This window comes from Dermochelys coriacea, chromosome 1 (assembly GCF_009764565.3).
Source record: "Dermochelys coriacea isolate rDerCor1 chromosome 1, rDerCor1.pri.v4, whole genome shotgun sequence".
Taxonomy (NCBI): Eukaryota; Metazoa; Chordata; order Testudines; family Dermochelyidae; genus Dermochelys; species Dermochelys coriacea.
In genome coordinates this window covers 55,023,274-55,037,437 of record NC_050068.2, presented here as the reverse complement: position 1 = coordinate 55,037,437, position 14,164 = coordinate 55,023,274, and the positions used below count along the sequence as shown (strand labels likewise).

Sequence of the window (14,164 nt, the reverse complement as noted above, 5' to 3'; positions counted from 1 at the left end):
TTTTTAACTGTCTCCTGAGGTACTGTTGGAATCATGTGTGTAAATCTGGGGAACAGGGGGCATTGTTCCCCCAAACTGCAAGCCTCAGCTAAGCTGCCCCTTCCCCCCCCCCAGTTCCGTTGGGCTGATTGAAACTGCCTTCCCAAATATAGAAGTGAAACTACGCCTATGGAAAGTGTTTTATCTTCATCATCTAATATGAATACATCATCCCACTTTTTCCCAAGTACAGAACAGAAATATTTCTTGAATGCTTCTGCCTTTTCTGCATGATCATTTCTGTCTAGTAATGTACCACTGTCAATTCACACTGCTGAAAATGGCTTTGAGATCAGAACTAGACTCATGTCTTTTTAAATGGCTGTAAAGCAGTACTGCCAACTTCAGGATGAATTGGACCTCCAAAAATAATAAGATCAGTATGAAAATCTCATTTAGAACCCTCAAATTTAAGCATTTATGGTTCTATTTATTTGCCTTCTATATTCTGACCCTTTAGGATACACTCGGGTCATGGTTTCAAGCCTTCCTCTATGAACGTGAAGGTTAGATACATACTTTTATTTAAAAAATGAAAGCTAAGATTCTAATATAATCACTTGCCTTCAGGAGCTGGCTTGTCAAGGTTCCTTCCCCACTCTGAACTCTAGGGTACAGATATGGGGACCTGAATGAAAAATCCCCTAAGCTTATTTTTACCAGCTTAGGTTAAAACTTCCCCAAGGTACAAACTATTTTACCTTTTGTCCCTGGACTTTATTGCTGTCACCACCAAGCGTCAAACAAATATAACAGGGAAAGAGCCCACTTGGAAATGTCTTTCTTCCAAAAATCCCCCCAAGCCATACACCCCCTTTCCTGGGGAAGGCTTGATAAAAATCCTCACCAATTTGCATAGGTGAACACAGACCCAAACCCTTGGATCTTAAGAACAATGAAAAAGCAATCAGGTACTTAAAAGAAGAATTTTAATTGAAGAAAAAGTAAAAGAATCACCTCTGTAAAATCAGGACAGTAAATACCTTACAGGGTAATCAGATTTAAAACATAGAGAATCCCTTTAGGCAAAACTTTAAGTTATAAAAAGACACAAAAACAGGAATATACATTTCATCCAGCACAACTTATTTTATCAGCCATTTAAACAAAACAGAATCTAACGCATATCTAACTAGATTGCTTATTAACCCTTTACAGGAGTTCTGACCTGCATTCCTGCTCTGGTCCCGGCAAAAAAAACCACAGACAGAGAGAGAAAACCCTTTGTTTCCCCCTACCCTCCAGCTTTGAAAGTATCTTGTCTCCTCATTGGTCATTTTGGTCAGGTGCCAGCGAGATTGTCTTAGCTTCTTAACCCTTTACAGGTGAAAGGATTTTTCCTCTGGCCAGGAGGGATTTAAAGGTGTTTACCCTTCCCTTTATTTTTATGACAGGGCTTTAAGAAAATACACCAAGTTCCTTGAGTCTCATGATAAACCATGAGAGCTGGCAACACTGGTAAAGCATAGACAGTGCTGTACAGTTAGTAATAATAAAAGTACTAGTAATTAGAATTAGGCCCAAGCCACAAAAGTCAGCCCTGGATACATATTTTGAACAATGAAAAGTCAGAGATGTTCTGATCTCAGATTTTGGTTCAAGTCCACTCCTATTATGTAGGAAGCATATCTGGTTGGTTTACGGCTCCTTTATGCCTGCAGAACTGGTGTAAAAGACAACAGAGAATCAGATCCAGAGGCCTTTCAAGTTGTCCCCTCACCCTTGCTACTTGTATATCCTGAGCACAATGATTCGTGGGAAAAGTCAACATCTCAATTGAACCATGCGTCGCAAAATATCACATCCCTACTTTGTTACAAAAGGAATATAGAACGGGAAATCAAGCTACTGCATTTACACACTCTCCTCTAAATAGTTTTCTTCTGATCCTGAATACATTCTACACACATAATCCCCTGCTGAAATGAATCCATATTGTGTGTCCCACAAGGACTGCAGGATGAAGCCCTTGGGAAAAAAAAACAACCTAGCACATGTAAAAGCTTTTATCCTCAAAAGGGTAAATGTAAAAGCTCACCCTCATCTTCTCATCATCATCTTGCTAGTTTCCAAAAATGTCTTGCTGTTTCTTAAACATATTTATTTATTTATTTCATTTGTTTTATTGACCTTACATAAGTTACAATTTACTACTTATTGATCTTAATAGTGGCTTATTTCATACGTTCATTACACTTAGCCTGGACATGGTCTGTTTCCCTCCCCTCTTCAGTCTCATACGTACCTCTCTGCTTTAACTCTTGGCTGAAGCAATCTTAATCCAATGTATCAAACCAAATGAAACCCAACAGAACCAAGGTTTTGTTGTTTGGTTAGTACTGGAATTTATGAAAAGTTTAAGGAATTTATGTTATTAGGTATAAATATAGTAACTATAATGCAGAGAGCCAGCTTTCATAGGAAGGTCATTTACTAAGACTAAGCAAAAGGAAAACTGACTGAGAAAAGGGGAAAAACACATTTAAAAAGATACCATTATGGGTTATAGGTATAAAATATACCTTACCTTCTATTTGTTTCAGTTTCATGCATAAAAGTGCTCCAAATTCTGAGTATTCATCAAAGGGGTTTTGTTTCGTTTTTAGAAAACTATGATTCCTGCCATTTCATCACTGAGAAATTTACAGCTAAACAAACAAACTCAAACACTGTGACCACCTCTTGGACAAGATCTACTAAAGCACACTTTGAGCTCCCTCTGCTGGGCCATGCAGCTGCAGTGAACACTGCTTTGGGAGTTGTGCTGAAATCATGAATGATGTTGAGACACTAAAGGAAGGCTATTTTTTAATGACAAATCATTGCAAAAGTTACAGTTGTGGAAAAAACCCACACAGTGTTGCTACTTTCAGCTCTCTTTGTAATAAAGACATTTTCAAATGACAGTTGGGTGCCAAACTCCTTCTTTGAAAATCTCCCTCTAAAAACAAGGCAGAAGTTGCCCAGTGGAAAAGGGCTGAATCAGTAGAGAAAATGTTTCAAGTGTCAGAGGCCCAGATCCCTAAATACCTTTGGGGATCTGAGCCAGACACTCTTACAGTCTGTGGAAAACAAGAACAAAATCTACAAAAATACAATCAAGGGTGTTCTTTTAGTGAAAGGTACCAACTAAAATAAGCAAAAAGAAAAGGAGTACTTGTGGCACCTTAGAGACTAACAAATTTATTAGAGCATAAGCTTTCGTGAGCTACAGCTCACTTCATCGGATGCAGTGAGCTGTAGCTCACGAAAGCTTATGCTCTAATAAATTTGTTAGTCTCTAAGGTGCCACAAGTACTCCTTTTCTTTTTGCGAATACAGACTAACACGGCTGCTACTCTGAAAACTAAAATAAGCAGTGACAAATTAACAAGGCTAATCACCCAGGCCCATCTGATTAAAAATGCTAAGGCTTTGTCTACACAGATATATTTTTCAGTATAATCTAAGATGTGAATTTAAACCACTATAGTTATACCTGTATAAGATCCATGTGAACAGTCCTATTCTGGTATAAGATTGCCTTTTGTTTGTTTGTTTATTTTATGTCACTTGGGAAAGGATTTAAGATAAACTAAAAAAAGGCAATCCTATACTGGAGCAAGAGTGTCCACATGGGAGTTTTACCAGTATAACTGGTAAAGCTTTCCCATATAGATAAGGCCTTAAGATCATCAAAAAAGTAGTTTGTTTTTCTTGACTAGGAGGTAAATATTGAACTACTCAAATTAGAATATTGTTAATTAACCTTAATCTTAAATGGTGATATTGTGCTTGGTACGGTTGAGGCACAAAATAACCCAAAACACCTTGCCTCAGAGTTTACAATCAAAGGCCCAACGCCTGCAAAGATGTATGTGTGCTTAACTTTACACACTATGTGTTATATATTGTGAGCAGTCAGTCCCATGTACACACTGCGAGTCATTGCATTAGCTTCAATGGGATGACTCACACTCACAGTACAGAAAGTTAAGGGTATGTCTACACTTAAAACGTTATAGCGGCACAACAGCACACTATAGCACTTCAGTGTGTAGACACTCGCTATAGCAACAGGTGGGGTTCCTCCATCACTGTAGTTAGTCCCCCTCACCAAGTGGCAGTAAGGTCAATGGAAGAATTCCATTGTGTGGATTTTTCATACCCCTGATATAGCTGTGTCAATGCCACCCCTAAGTATCTGCATAAGCCTTTTCATGATCGAGGTCTATATAGACAAACACCACAAACTGGACAGAAAGTGCACTGGGATGGCCAAAGAGCAGATTTATACAGTGCATAGATTTACAGAAACAAATTAGAGAGAGGATGACAGCATTTTTACAGATGTGTATTAGCAGCAAAGGGCTTATATAATGATAACTTGTAATAATGACAGGTTTCAGAGTAGCAGCCGTGTTAGTCTGTATTCGCAAAAAGAAAAGGAGTACTTGTGGCACCTTAGAGACTAACAAATTTATTAGAGCATAAGCTTTCGTGAGCTACAGCTCACTTCATCGGATGCATTTGCGTCCAAAGCGATCCAAAATCATCTTAGATGGCAAGGTGACAGGAACTATAAAAGAAGATAGGTCCTTGGCACTTGGATCCTTATTTTGCGATGTTATGCATGTGGATGGACCTCTGTGTGCCCACAAGCCCCATTGACTTCAATAGGGCTTCACGTAGGTGAAGGGATCTGCCTGTGTGCATTACATTACAGGACTGGAGCCTTATAGAGCACTTTACATTTTCAAACTGCTGTGCCATATTAATTAACGAATCCTATAATAAGCCAATAGTTTAGAAGAAGGCCCCAACCTGAATGTGATAGGTATGAATTTATTGCAATCATTATTGACTTAGGACAAGATCCTGGAAGCACCCACGTGCTTAGTTTTCCTGACATGTTCACCCTCATTAAAGCCAGTGGCAGCTGGATCAGGTCCTTAAGCAATAGCGATTTCCAGGCTGGGCATTTCCCGGCCCTTACTGTCCAACTGGAGTAGCTGAGGGGTGAAAACTGCTAGCCCTTTACCTAGGCCCTCATGCTGCAAATGTTTATGCATGTACACAGTTTTATCCAGGTGACTATAATCCCTCGAAAGGAGCCTTTACATTGAAAAGTCTTCAAAGGGCTAGTTGTGTAAATAAGGTTTCATGAGTGTTTGCAAGAGCAGGGTCCTGCGAGAGCCTGGAGTTGTTGTTATAAATGAACTGTGACAACATTAAGATGAGTTTCAGGGTAGCAGCCGTGTTAGGCTGTATTCGCAAAAAGAAAAGGAGGACTCGTGGCACCTTAGAGACTAACAAATTTATTAGAGCATAAGCTTTCGTGAGCTAGAGCTCGCTTCATCGGATGCATTTGGTGGAAAAACCAGAGGGGAGATTGCTATAGACACACAGAGACCATGAAACAATGGGTTTTATCATACACACTGTAAGGAGAGTGATCACTTAAGACGGGAAGGGACACTCAGCACCCATTGGCATTGCACTAAGCACGCTGAGAGCCAAGCATGACAAAGGCGATGCACCAACTGCCCATTCTTCTGCTAGTGGGGTGAGGGACCTGCCCGTTGCCCCGCGGCCACGGTGCTCCCTTCAAGGAGGCTTCTGCGCTGCCCGAGGGGCCGCTCAGCTCCGGCCTGGGCTTGCAGCCGGCCAGCGCTTTGCTGACCTCCCCTGAGCCGCCGGCAGGGCGTGAGCAGCCAGGATGGGAATCAGGTGCGGAGCTGGAGCGGGTGGCTTCACCGGGATCCATGCGCGCGGGCCGCTCCCCGCGGGAATGCCATAAAGCCGGCAGGGGGAAGCCGCGGCTGAGCGGCGCTCCAGGGGCGGAGCCGGAGCGGCAGCGGCAGCCGTGAGGGACAGGCCTCCCCCCTTTTATTTTTAGCGTAGGCAGTTTAAACCCAAACCCGCCCTGCGGAGTCTGCAAAGCGCGGCGAGGAGCAGGGAGGGGAGCCTGTGTCCGAGCTAAACTTTGAGCCGGTCACGAGACTGTCTGGCGTCGGAGGAGGAGGGGTCGGGTTCCTCGCCTGAGTCGCCCCGGGAGCCAGCCGCACGGAGCCCCGCCTGCAGAGGACAGGTCAGGGGGGGGGATGTGCGGGAGAGGGGCTTCCCCAGAGCCGGCAGGCGTAAGAGGCTTTGAGCCCCTGGCCCCCAGCGGCCTGGGGGGGGGGGGGACAATCCAAGCGATTTCCTCTTGGGGCGTCCCCGAGCCAGCCCGCTGCTGCGGGAGTTAATGATCTGCCGCTGCGGCAGATGTGCCGGCCGCGGGATCTGCGGGTGTGGCGACACACGCATCCCTCCCCCCCCCCGCTATGTGCATCACTTCCTCCCTTCTCTGCTCTCCTGGCTTGCCCGGTGTCCCCACGGCGAACAGCTGTGGCGTTACAAACACAAACTGCTGCCTGCTCTGCGGCTGCAGGATGTTAATGAGCTGTGCAGGACAGCCCTGGGGCTCCTCTCATGCCCGCTGGGCATGGAGTAGGCCCCTGGTGTAGTGAGAATTTGGGGAATATGCGGCTTGATTTAAAATCTCCTTTGACATCTCTCCTCTCTCGCTCTTGACTGGGAGGAATGGAGAACTAACCCCTAAATCTCTTCCAGAGCACTTGTCTTGCCTGCGCTTCTGTTGACGCATCGCCCAAGCCTCACACTCGCCTGGTTAGGCCAGCTTCTGTGAAGTAACACGCACAGCTCGCTTCAATAAATCGCTGATGTGCTGGTCTCTGGGCTTACAGTAACCAAATCAGAATACCCTTTGCAAGTGAGGGAAGAGACCGCTAGGCTCTCTCGCGTGGACAGGACATTTCCCTTGCTAATATGTCAGACCCAAGGCACAGCATTGTTAGCCCACACATATGTCATGATCTTCCATTTACAGTCTAGGAAAGAGACTACATTGCATTGGGGGAGGGATAGCTCAGTGGTTTGAGCATTAGCCTGCTTGGGGCAAAATTTGGGGATCGGCCCTGCTTTGAGCAGGGGGTTGGACTAGATGAGCTCCTGAGGTCCCTTCCAACCCTGATATTCTATGAAGGGAGGGTGGAGAGGACACATACACTTGCTTAAGAAGCTAAACAGAGCTGTAGTTCAAGCAGACTAAAACCATCCTAGCAATGTTGCCTGGTGCTGCTTAAACTTTCTAAAATGGACTCTTCTTTCTATACAGAAATCTCACCAACCTGGATTTGCTTTACACCCCTTTTGCATTGGGCGTCTCTGACTGCGCAATAGTTTGCTCAGTGAAGCGGGGGAAAGTGCTCCAGTTGTGTTGAAGTAGCTACTAATCTTCCTATGCCCTCATTGACTCCTGGATCTATCTCCTTTTTTTTCTTCCAAGGCCAGCTCGTCTGTTCTCATCCATTCTTATTTGCCAAAGTTGTGCTGTGTGGTCTGAAGTAGTGACAAAGGGTGTAATCCAGGAAGGGGCTTAGGAGCCTGTCCCATTTTTAGGTCCCACTGTGATTCACAAAACTTCTGCTTGTGTAGGTGCCTATATTTTTACCTTTCGCTAGGTGCACTGCAGCCTCTCTTTAGGCACCTGTCTCCTGCCTGATCATGCCTGAGTGATTTGCAAACTGGAGAAGGTAGATGTACAGCCACCTAGGTTGTGCCTGGGACCTGATCTAGTAGGTGTGCTCAGAGGCCACCTACCAGATCAGACCCCTCAGGGAAGTTCATACAAAACAGCTGGTGGTGGGAAGGCAGAGGAGAAGGACCTTCTTTTTTAATTTTTGGCCTAGTGCATAGGATACTCACCCAGGTTATGGGAGATTCTGATGTGAGGCTCTCGCTACCTCTCCTACTGAAGGTGTTCCATTGTAATTAAATAATTAATATTTCATTATTCAATTAGGCTAGTGAAAGTGAGTGACTGTGTCCCAGAGGTTGAGGCAGTCACCTGAAAGGTTGCAGGTGCCTGGCCTAATCCCTTCCCCCTCAGGAGGAGAGGAGGGGGCTTAACCGGGGATCTCCCATATTGTGGGTGAGTCCCCCTATGCACTAGGCTCAAGGTTATAAGGGAGGCCTCCTGTTGCTGTTGCTGTTTCAGGCTCCACATGCGTATCTTCCCCTAGTGCCTGTCTCTGTGAGAGGGGCGTGGCTTAACACATTGGCTAGCTTAGGTGGCTCCCCACCTAGCATGCTGGCTATGTGGATCAGTCTCTGGCACCTATCTCTCCCCATTCGTTGTACAGGAAATTAAGTGCCTAACTTAAGCTTTATGGATCAGTGTTGTTCCTATGATTGGTGGCTGGTTTGTTTGTTTGTTTTTTTTTCCCCCTAGGCACCTAAAAGCTAGGGGCCATGATGCTCAGCATCACAATGGCTAAGTCCCTTTGTGGATCTGGGCCGAAGTCCCCACAGTGGTCCATTTTGAAACTACATCTCCATTCCCTTGAAATACAAATGCTCAATTTAATATTGCTTTAAACATGCTCTGAAGTAGCTCCACACTTCAGAGATATTAACATCATTAATGGAAAACATGGTCTCTAGTTTTCTTAGGTTGTACTTGGGCAGTAGTCCATGATGGATTTAAGGAGTAAACCAGAAATTCTAATATAAATTGGGTGCTTTTGGAATATATTTGACCTTTTATTTATAGGATTTCTGGGTCACTTTTAAATGAGAAACACTTAAGTCTGTACTAGCTTTTTCCATGCACTATATCTGATGTAGGCCAACCTGTGGCTCTGGAGCCATATGTGGCTCTTCAGAAGTTAATATGTGGCTCCTTGTATAGGCACCAACTCTAGTGCTGGAGCTACAGGCACCAACTTTCCAGTGTGCCGGGGGTGCTCACTGCTCAACCCGTGGCTCTGCCACAGGCCCTGCCCCCACTCTACCCCTTCCTGCCCCCTCCCCTGAGCCTGATGTGTCCTCACTCCTTGCCCAGAGCCTCCTGCATGCCACAAAACAGCTGATCAGGAGATGCAGGGAGGGAGAGGAGCAATTGGTGGGGCTGCGGGTGGGGTGGGAGCTGCTTGGTGGGCTGCTGACATATTACTGTGGCTCTTTGGCAATGTATATTGGTAAATTCTGGCTTCTTCTCAGGCTCAGGTTGGCCACCCCTGCACTATATGGTTTAAAGGAAAAGATGGATAAAACATCTGCCATTTGGGATAGATACAAGCCTGATGGAATGCTTTAAAATTACTTAACTTTGGTATACAGCAGAACCTCAGTTACAAACACCAGAGTTATGAACTGATTGGTTAACCACATCTCATTTGGAACATGAAGTACAGTACACAGTCAGGCAGCACAGACAACAAAAAGCAAGTACAGTACTGTGTTTAAATCTAAACTTTACTAAAAATTTTTAAGTGACAAGGAAAGGAAACTGTTTCTGTGCTTGTTTCACTTAATTTAATTTAAGATGGCTTAAAAGCAGCATTTTTCTTCTGCATAGTAAAGTTGCAAAACTGTATTAAGTCAATGTTCACTTGTGAACTTTTCAAAGAACAACCATAACGTTTTGTTCAGGGTTACGAACAACCTCCATTCCCGAGGTGTTCGTAACTCTGAGGTTCTACTGTATTAGACCCCAGTTCAGCAAGGTACTTGTGCATGTGGTTAACTCTCTGAGCACATCAGTGGAGGTACTCATGCTTAGTTAGACAGGTGCTTAGTACTTTCTGAATTAGGGATGTAAACCTATATAAATGCAGGAATGAAGTAGAACTTTCTGAATGTTTATATTAAACTTGTATGTGAAACTCCTACGGTGCATATCTACTGTATTACTTCAAATGTCTTAATCTAAAACATTTTGAAGAAATAACCTGTTTCCTTTTCCTAGATGCATTCTCTTTAAGAGCAACAGAACTAGAAAGAGCAAAATGACAACTGTGAGATATGAACAAGGGTCAGAACTGCCAGAAGCTGATGGGTGAGTAGTCCACCAGAAACATAACCAGTAGTAATAAACAGAACTTAATAACAGTGTATAACCTCTTGTCTGTCCATTTTAGGGTTTCCTTAATGCTCATCAATATGGTATGTAAGCACTTCCAGGTGGAAATAAGTTTGTATTGAAATCTCTGAATTTAAAGGGAGGCTGCTGCAGTTATATATACAGTATATAATTTTACTATACAAAGTGTGTGTTTTCATGAGGAGTAGAATGGGAAGTTTAGGGAAAACATACTTAAAATTGCCAATTTATATAACACATACAATCATAGAACTGGAAGGGACCTCGAGGTCCTCTAGTCCAGTCTCCTGCATTCGTGGCAGGACTAAGTATAAGTAGTATATAAGTACATAAAGAAAGATTTAAGAATCAGAACTGAAGAGTATTCATATGAGTATACTAAGAGATTCTCTTGGGAAGGATATAGTATAGCAAGATCCCCATGCCTGCCACAGACTAATTCCATCTTTGGTGGCTTTCTTGCATTTGTCTAGCTACTGAACCAAAAAACTAGAGGAAATTAAGTCTATTGTATGTGAAAAGACTAAACTCTCATCCAGTAACACTGATGCCATTTACTAAAGCTATGATAGCAGTTGATCTGGAATTTCTAATTTACTGCATAGTAAATTAGGACAGGCAGCAAGCTTAACTCTGAACTTCCATGCTTCAGTACATTGGAGATGGTCTTGCTCCTTGCCCTTCCATTCCCAAAGATGTTTAAACTCCATCAGGGATAAGAACAAAAAACTGTAAAGGAAGCAGAAGCAGCCACTTCTACTTGCACTTTTAAGAGTTTCTCTGTATGCTAGAACAAGGCCCATTGTGGGACCAGTGAAAAGGTTGCTTCTGCTCCACTTGTAAGGATATGGGAAGATTATATGGTCTCTTGCGTACCTGTGGCACTAGCCCTGATTTTTGCAAAGCATTAAACCTTGGATGGGATCCACAAAGAGACTTGGGTGTTGCAACTTCTAGGTACCTAGAAAGTCACAAGAACAGCACTGCAATCCACAAAGCTGAGTTAAGCACCTAGGCTCTCTATACAATCTGGTAGAGATCCACAACAGCCAGCATGCTAGGCATGGAGCTTCCTAAGCTAGCCAATGGGGAAATGCGGCTGAGGGGTGTGTGAAGCCTTGCCTCTCTTGAGATAGATGCCTATCTCTGCTTAGGTTTCAGAGTGGTAGCTGTGCTAGTCTGTATCAGCAAAAATGAGGAGTCCTTGTGGCACCTTAGACTAACACAATTTATTTGGGCATAAGCTTTCGTTGGCTAAAACCCACTTCATCAGATGCATCTTATGCCCAAGCTTATGCCCAAATAAATGGTTAATCTCTAAAGTGCCACAAGGACTCCTTATAATTACTGCATCAGCTCTTGTCCCAACTCTTGTGGGGCCTGGGAGTGCACTCTGGTGTGAATCCCTTTTTAAAAGAAATAAAATTGTGCCAAATAGTGTCTTACCTGAAATGCAGGTAAGACACTATGAAATTGCAGAGACCTAGTATAAATAAACATAAAACAGATCTATTCATGTAATGGTTCTTCTCCCCTCTCCAGCTCCGCTTGTGGGAACCACTGAAGTGGGGAGGGGGGGAAGAGACAGGATTGATCAAGATAAAGAAACCTAAAGTAAGAATAAGCCATCTGCTTTCCACTTTGCCTAACTCCTGTTTTGGGTCTTTGGAACAACTCTGATTAGTAGGCAAGTGGAGCAAAGTGTGAGCTGGCATTACTGGGCAGCATATCCTTTTCTTAGGGGTGGGCTGTGAAGGAAAAGTACCAGGATAAAATGATTTGAATTCAACAAACTCCCCAAATTCTTTTGTAGTCAATGGAGTGATTGTGATTTACAAGGTTTAGTCCCTGACATGTACTGATATACAAGAACTTATTTTGCTAACTTTGAGTGGTTTCATGGTTGATGGATGCTTGAAATCTTTACTGCAAATAATGCTGACCCAGTAGAATGGTAATGGATACATTATTGTATCTTATACACAAGTGGTTCCTTCAGTATTGCAGATGCCTTTTCCTTTGCCTGTGGAAATCTTTCTTCACCCTTCTCCCCACAGTGGTTCTCTTGGGGTGGCATCCCCCAAAGGGACTTAAGTGTCATGACACTCAGTATTGCAATGCTTAAGTTTTAAGCACCTAGAAAATCACAGGAACAACATTCAGAGTAGTAGCTGTGTTAGTCTGTATTCGCAAAAAGAAAAGGAGGACTTGTGGCACCTTAGAGACTAACAAATTTATTAGAGCATAAGCTTTCGTGAGCTACAGCTCACTTCATCAGATGCATGGGGAGGGTTGATGGGGTGGAGGGGCTGTATTGATGGTGGATTCTGAGCAGATGGGGTGAATGCTGGGAGGGTAAACTGAGTGCAGTAGGGGAAGCTAGGGCTGGGTGCCTGAACTGTCAGGGGCTGAATTGAGGGGGGGGGGGGGTCTGGGTGAGGACAGGACTGGGGGATGAGATTAACTGGTGGGCAGGGGAGGGGCAGATGTGGGGGGTGAGAGCTCCTGCAGCAGGGGCCAAAATCACCTTATCCAGTACACGTTGGAGAGTGGTTTCAGAGTAGCAGCCATGTTAGTCTGTATTCGCAAAAAGAAAAGGAGAACTTATGGCACCTTAGAAACTAACACAAGTTCTCCAAGGTGCCACAAGTTCTCCTTTTCTTTTTGTTGGAGAGTGGGTACCACTAATTGTCACATCCCCCACACCCTGGGGATGGACTGAGGGAGTAAAAAAAAAAAAAAAAAATCAAGAGACTGACCTAAAAAAGATTAATGGTGGGGGGGGGGGTGTTGTGGGTTTTTTTTTTAAGATCTCTTGATTCTGTGGGGTTTGACTCGTGACTTTGATCTCGTGGTGGTGGTGGTACTGTGACAGGTTGTGTCGTAAGTCCTGCCCCTCTCACATAGGAGCCTCCCTGGAGCTCAGACTCATCTCTGCTTGTGAGTCACGAACCCAGGGTATATAGGTGTTGGGATACCTAAGCTGTATGTAGGCAGGTATGTTTAGAGACCACCTAGTGGATCAGGCATCTCAGGTGAATTCATGTAAAACAGCGAGGCTGGGGAAGGGAAGGAGGAATCAGCCCTCCCTTTTAACCTGTAGTGCAGTGGTTAGGGTACTCACCAGGATCTGGGAGACCCTAGTTCAAGTCCCAGCCCCCCTAAGGAGCAGGAGGGATTGGAACAGGGATTGGCCATCTCTCAGGTGAGTGCCCTACCTAATAAGCTATAGACTTTTCTGATGTGGGTCTCAATCTCTCCTGTTGAAGTTGTTCTACTTTAAATATTGGGCCACAAAAGCTAGAATTACTCTGACCTAGTGGTTACGGCACTCACCTGCAAGTTGGCAGATCCTGTTCTGATCCCTTCTCCCCTTCAGGTGGCAGGGGGAGAGCTTGAACTGGGGGACTCCCACCCGAGTACCTTATCTCCTAGGCTTCTCATCTCACCCCCAGCTGTTTTGTGTGAACTTTCCTGAGGGGACTGATCCAGCAGGCGGCCTCTGAACACAGCTACTGAATTGGGCCCCGCATGCAAACAGTCAAACACCTATTTTCCCTAGTTCATTATTTGCCCTTAAGCATCCAGGCGCCTAGCAGGAGGCAGCAGTTCAGCCACCCAGCAGCAGGAACATAGATGCCTAGGGAACTTCTAATGTAAAAAAAAAAAAAAAAATTAGGCACTAATTGAATTTAGGTGCCTAGGGATTGGAGTGGCACCTGACAAATGGACTTGGATGCCTAACTATGTTCATGGATTGTACCCTAGAATTCTCTGGTTTCAGAGTAGCAGCCGTGTTGGTCTGTATTTGCAAAAAGAAAAGGAGGACTTGTGGCACCTTAGACTAACAAATTTATTTGAGCATAAGCTTTCGTGAGCTACAGCTCACTTCATCGGATGCATTTGGTGGAAAATACAGTGGGGAGATTTATATACACACAGAGAACATGAAACAATGGGTTTTATCATACACACTGTAAGGAGAGTGATCACTTAAGATGAGCCATCACCAGCAGCAGCGGGGGGGGGGGAAGGAGGAAAACCTTTCATGGTGACAAGCAAGGTAGGCCATTTCCAGCAGTAAACAAGAACATCTGAGGAACAGTGGGGGGTGAGATGGGGGTGAGAAATAGTTTTACTTCGTGTAATGACTCATCCATTCCCAGTCTCTATTCAAGCCTAAGTTAATTGTATCCA

The 14,164-nt window shown here is 44.2% G+C and overlaps 2 protein-coding genes across 7 annotated transcripts in view; one reads left to right on the top strand and one right to left on the bottom strand.

Annotated features, from left to right (window-relative positions):
• The window catches only part of LOC119843298 (fibrinogen-like protein 1), a 29,037-nt gene extending 26,328 nt beyond the window's left edge, over positions 1-2,709 (bottom strand). The window contains exon 1 of one of the 2 annotated variants that reach the window (XM_038372499.2): positions 2,567-2,709. In XM_038372499.2, the coding sequence (XP_038228427.1) occupies positions 2,567-2,592 (26 nt within the window). In that variant the 5' untranslated portion in view covers positions 2,593-2,709. Of the gene's footprint in view, positions 1-1,207; positions 1,250-2,566 lie in introns of those variants that run through there. The other variant, XM_043504451.1, reaches the window with a different exon arrangement.
• Positions 2,710-5,710: 3,001 nt separating this feature from the next.
• Positions 5,711-14,164, top strand: part of LOC119847695 (phosphatidylinositol 3,4,5-trisphosphate 3-phosphatase TPTE2-like) — a 35,079-nt gene continuing 26,625 nt past the window's right edge. Inside the window, exons 1-2 of one of the 5 annotated variants that reach the window (XM_038382684.2) lie at positions 5,711-6,109; positions 9,833-9,922. In XM_038382684.2, the coding sequence (XP_038238612.1) occupies positions 9,873-9,922 (50 nt within the window). In that variant the 5' untranslated portion in view covers positions 5,711-6,109; positions 9,833-9,872. The remainder of the gene's footprint in view (positions 6,110-9,832; positions 9,923-14,164) is intronic. The other 4 variants (XM_038382668.2, XM_043504450.1, XM_038382676.2 and 1 more) reach the window with 4 other exon arrangements.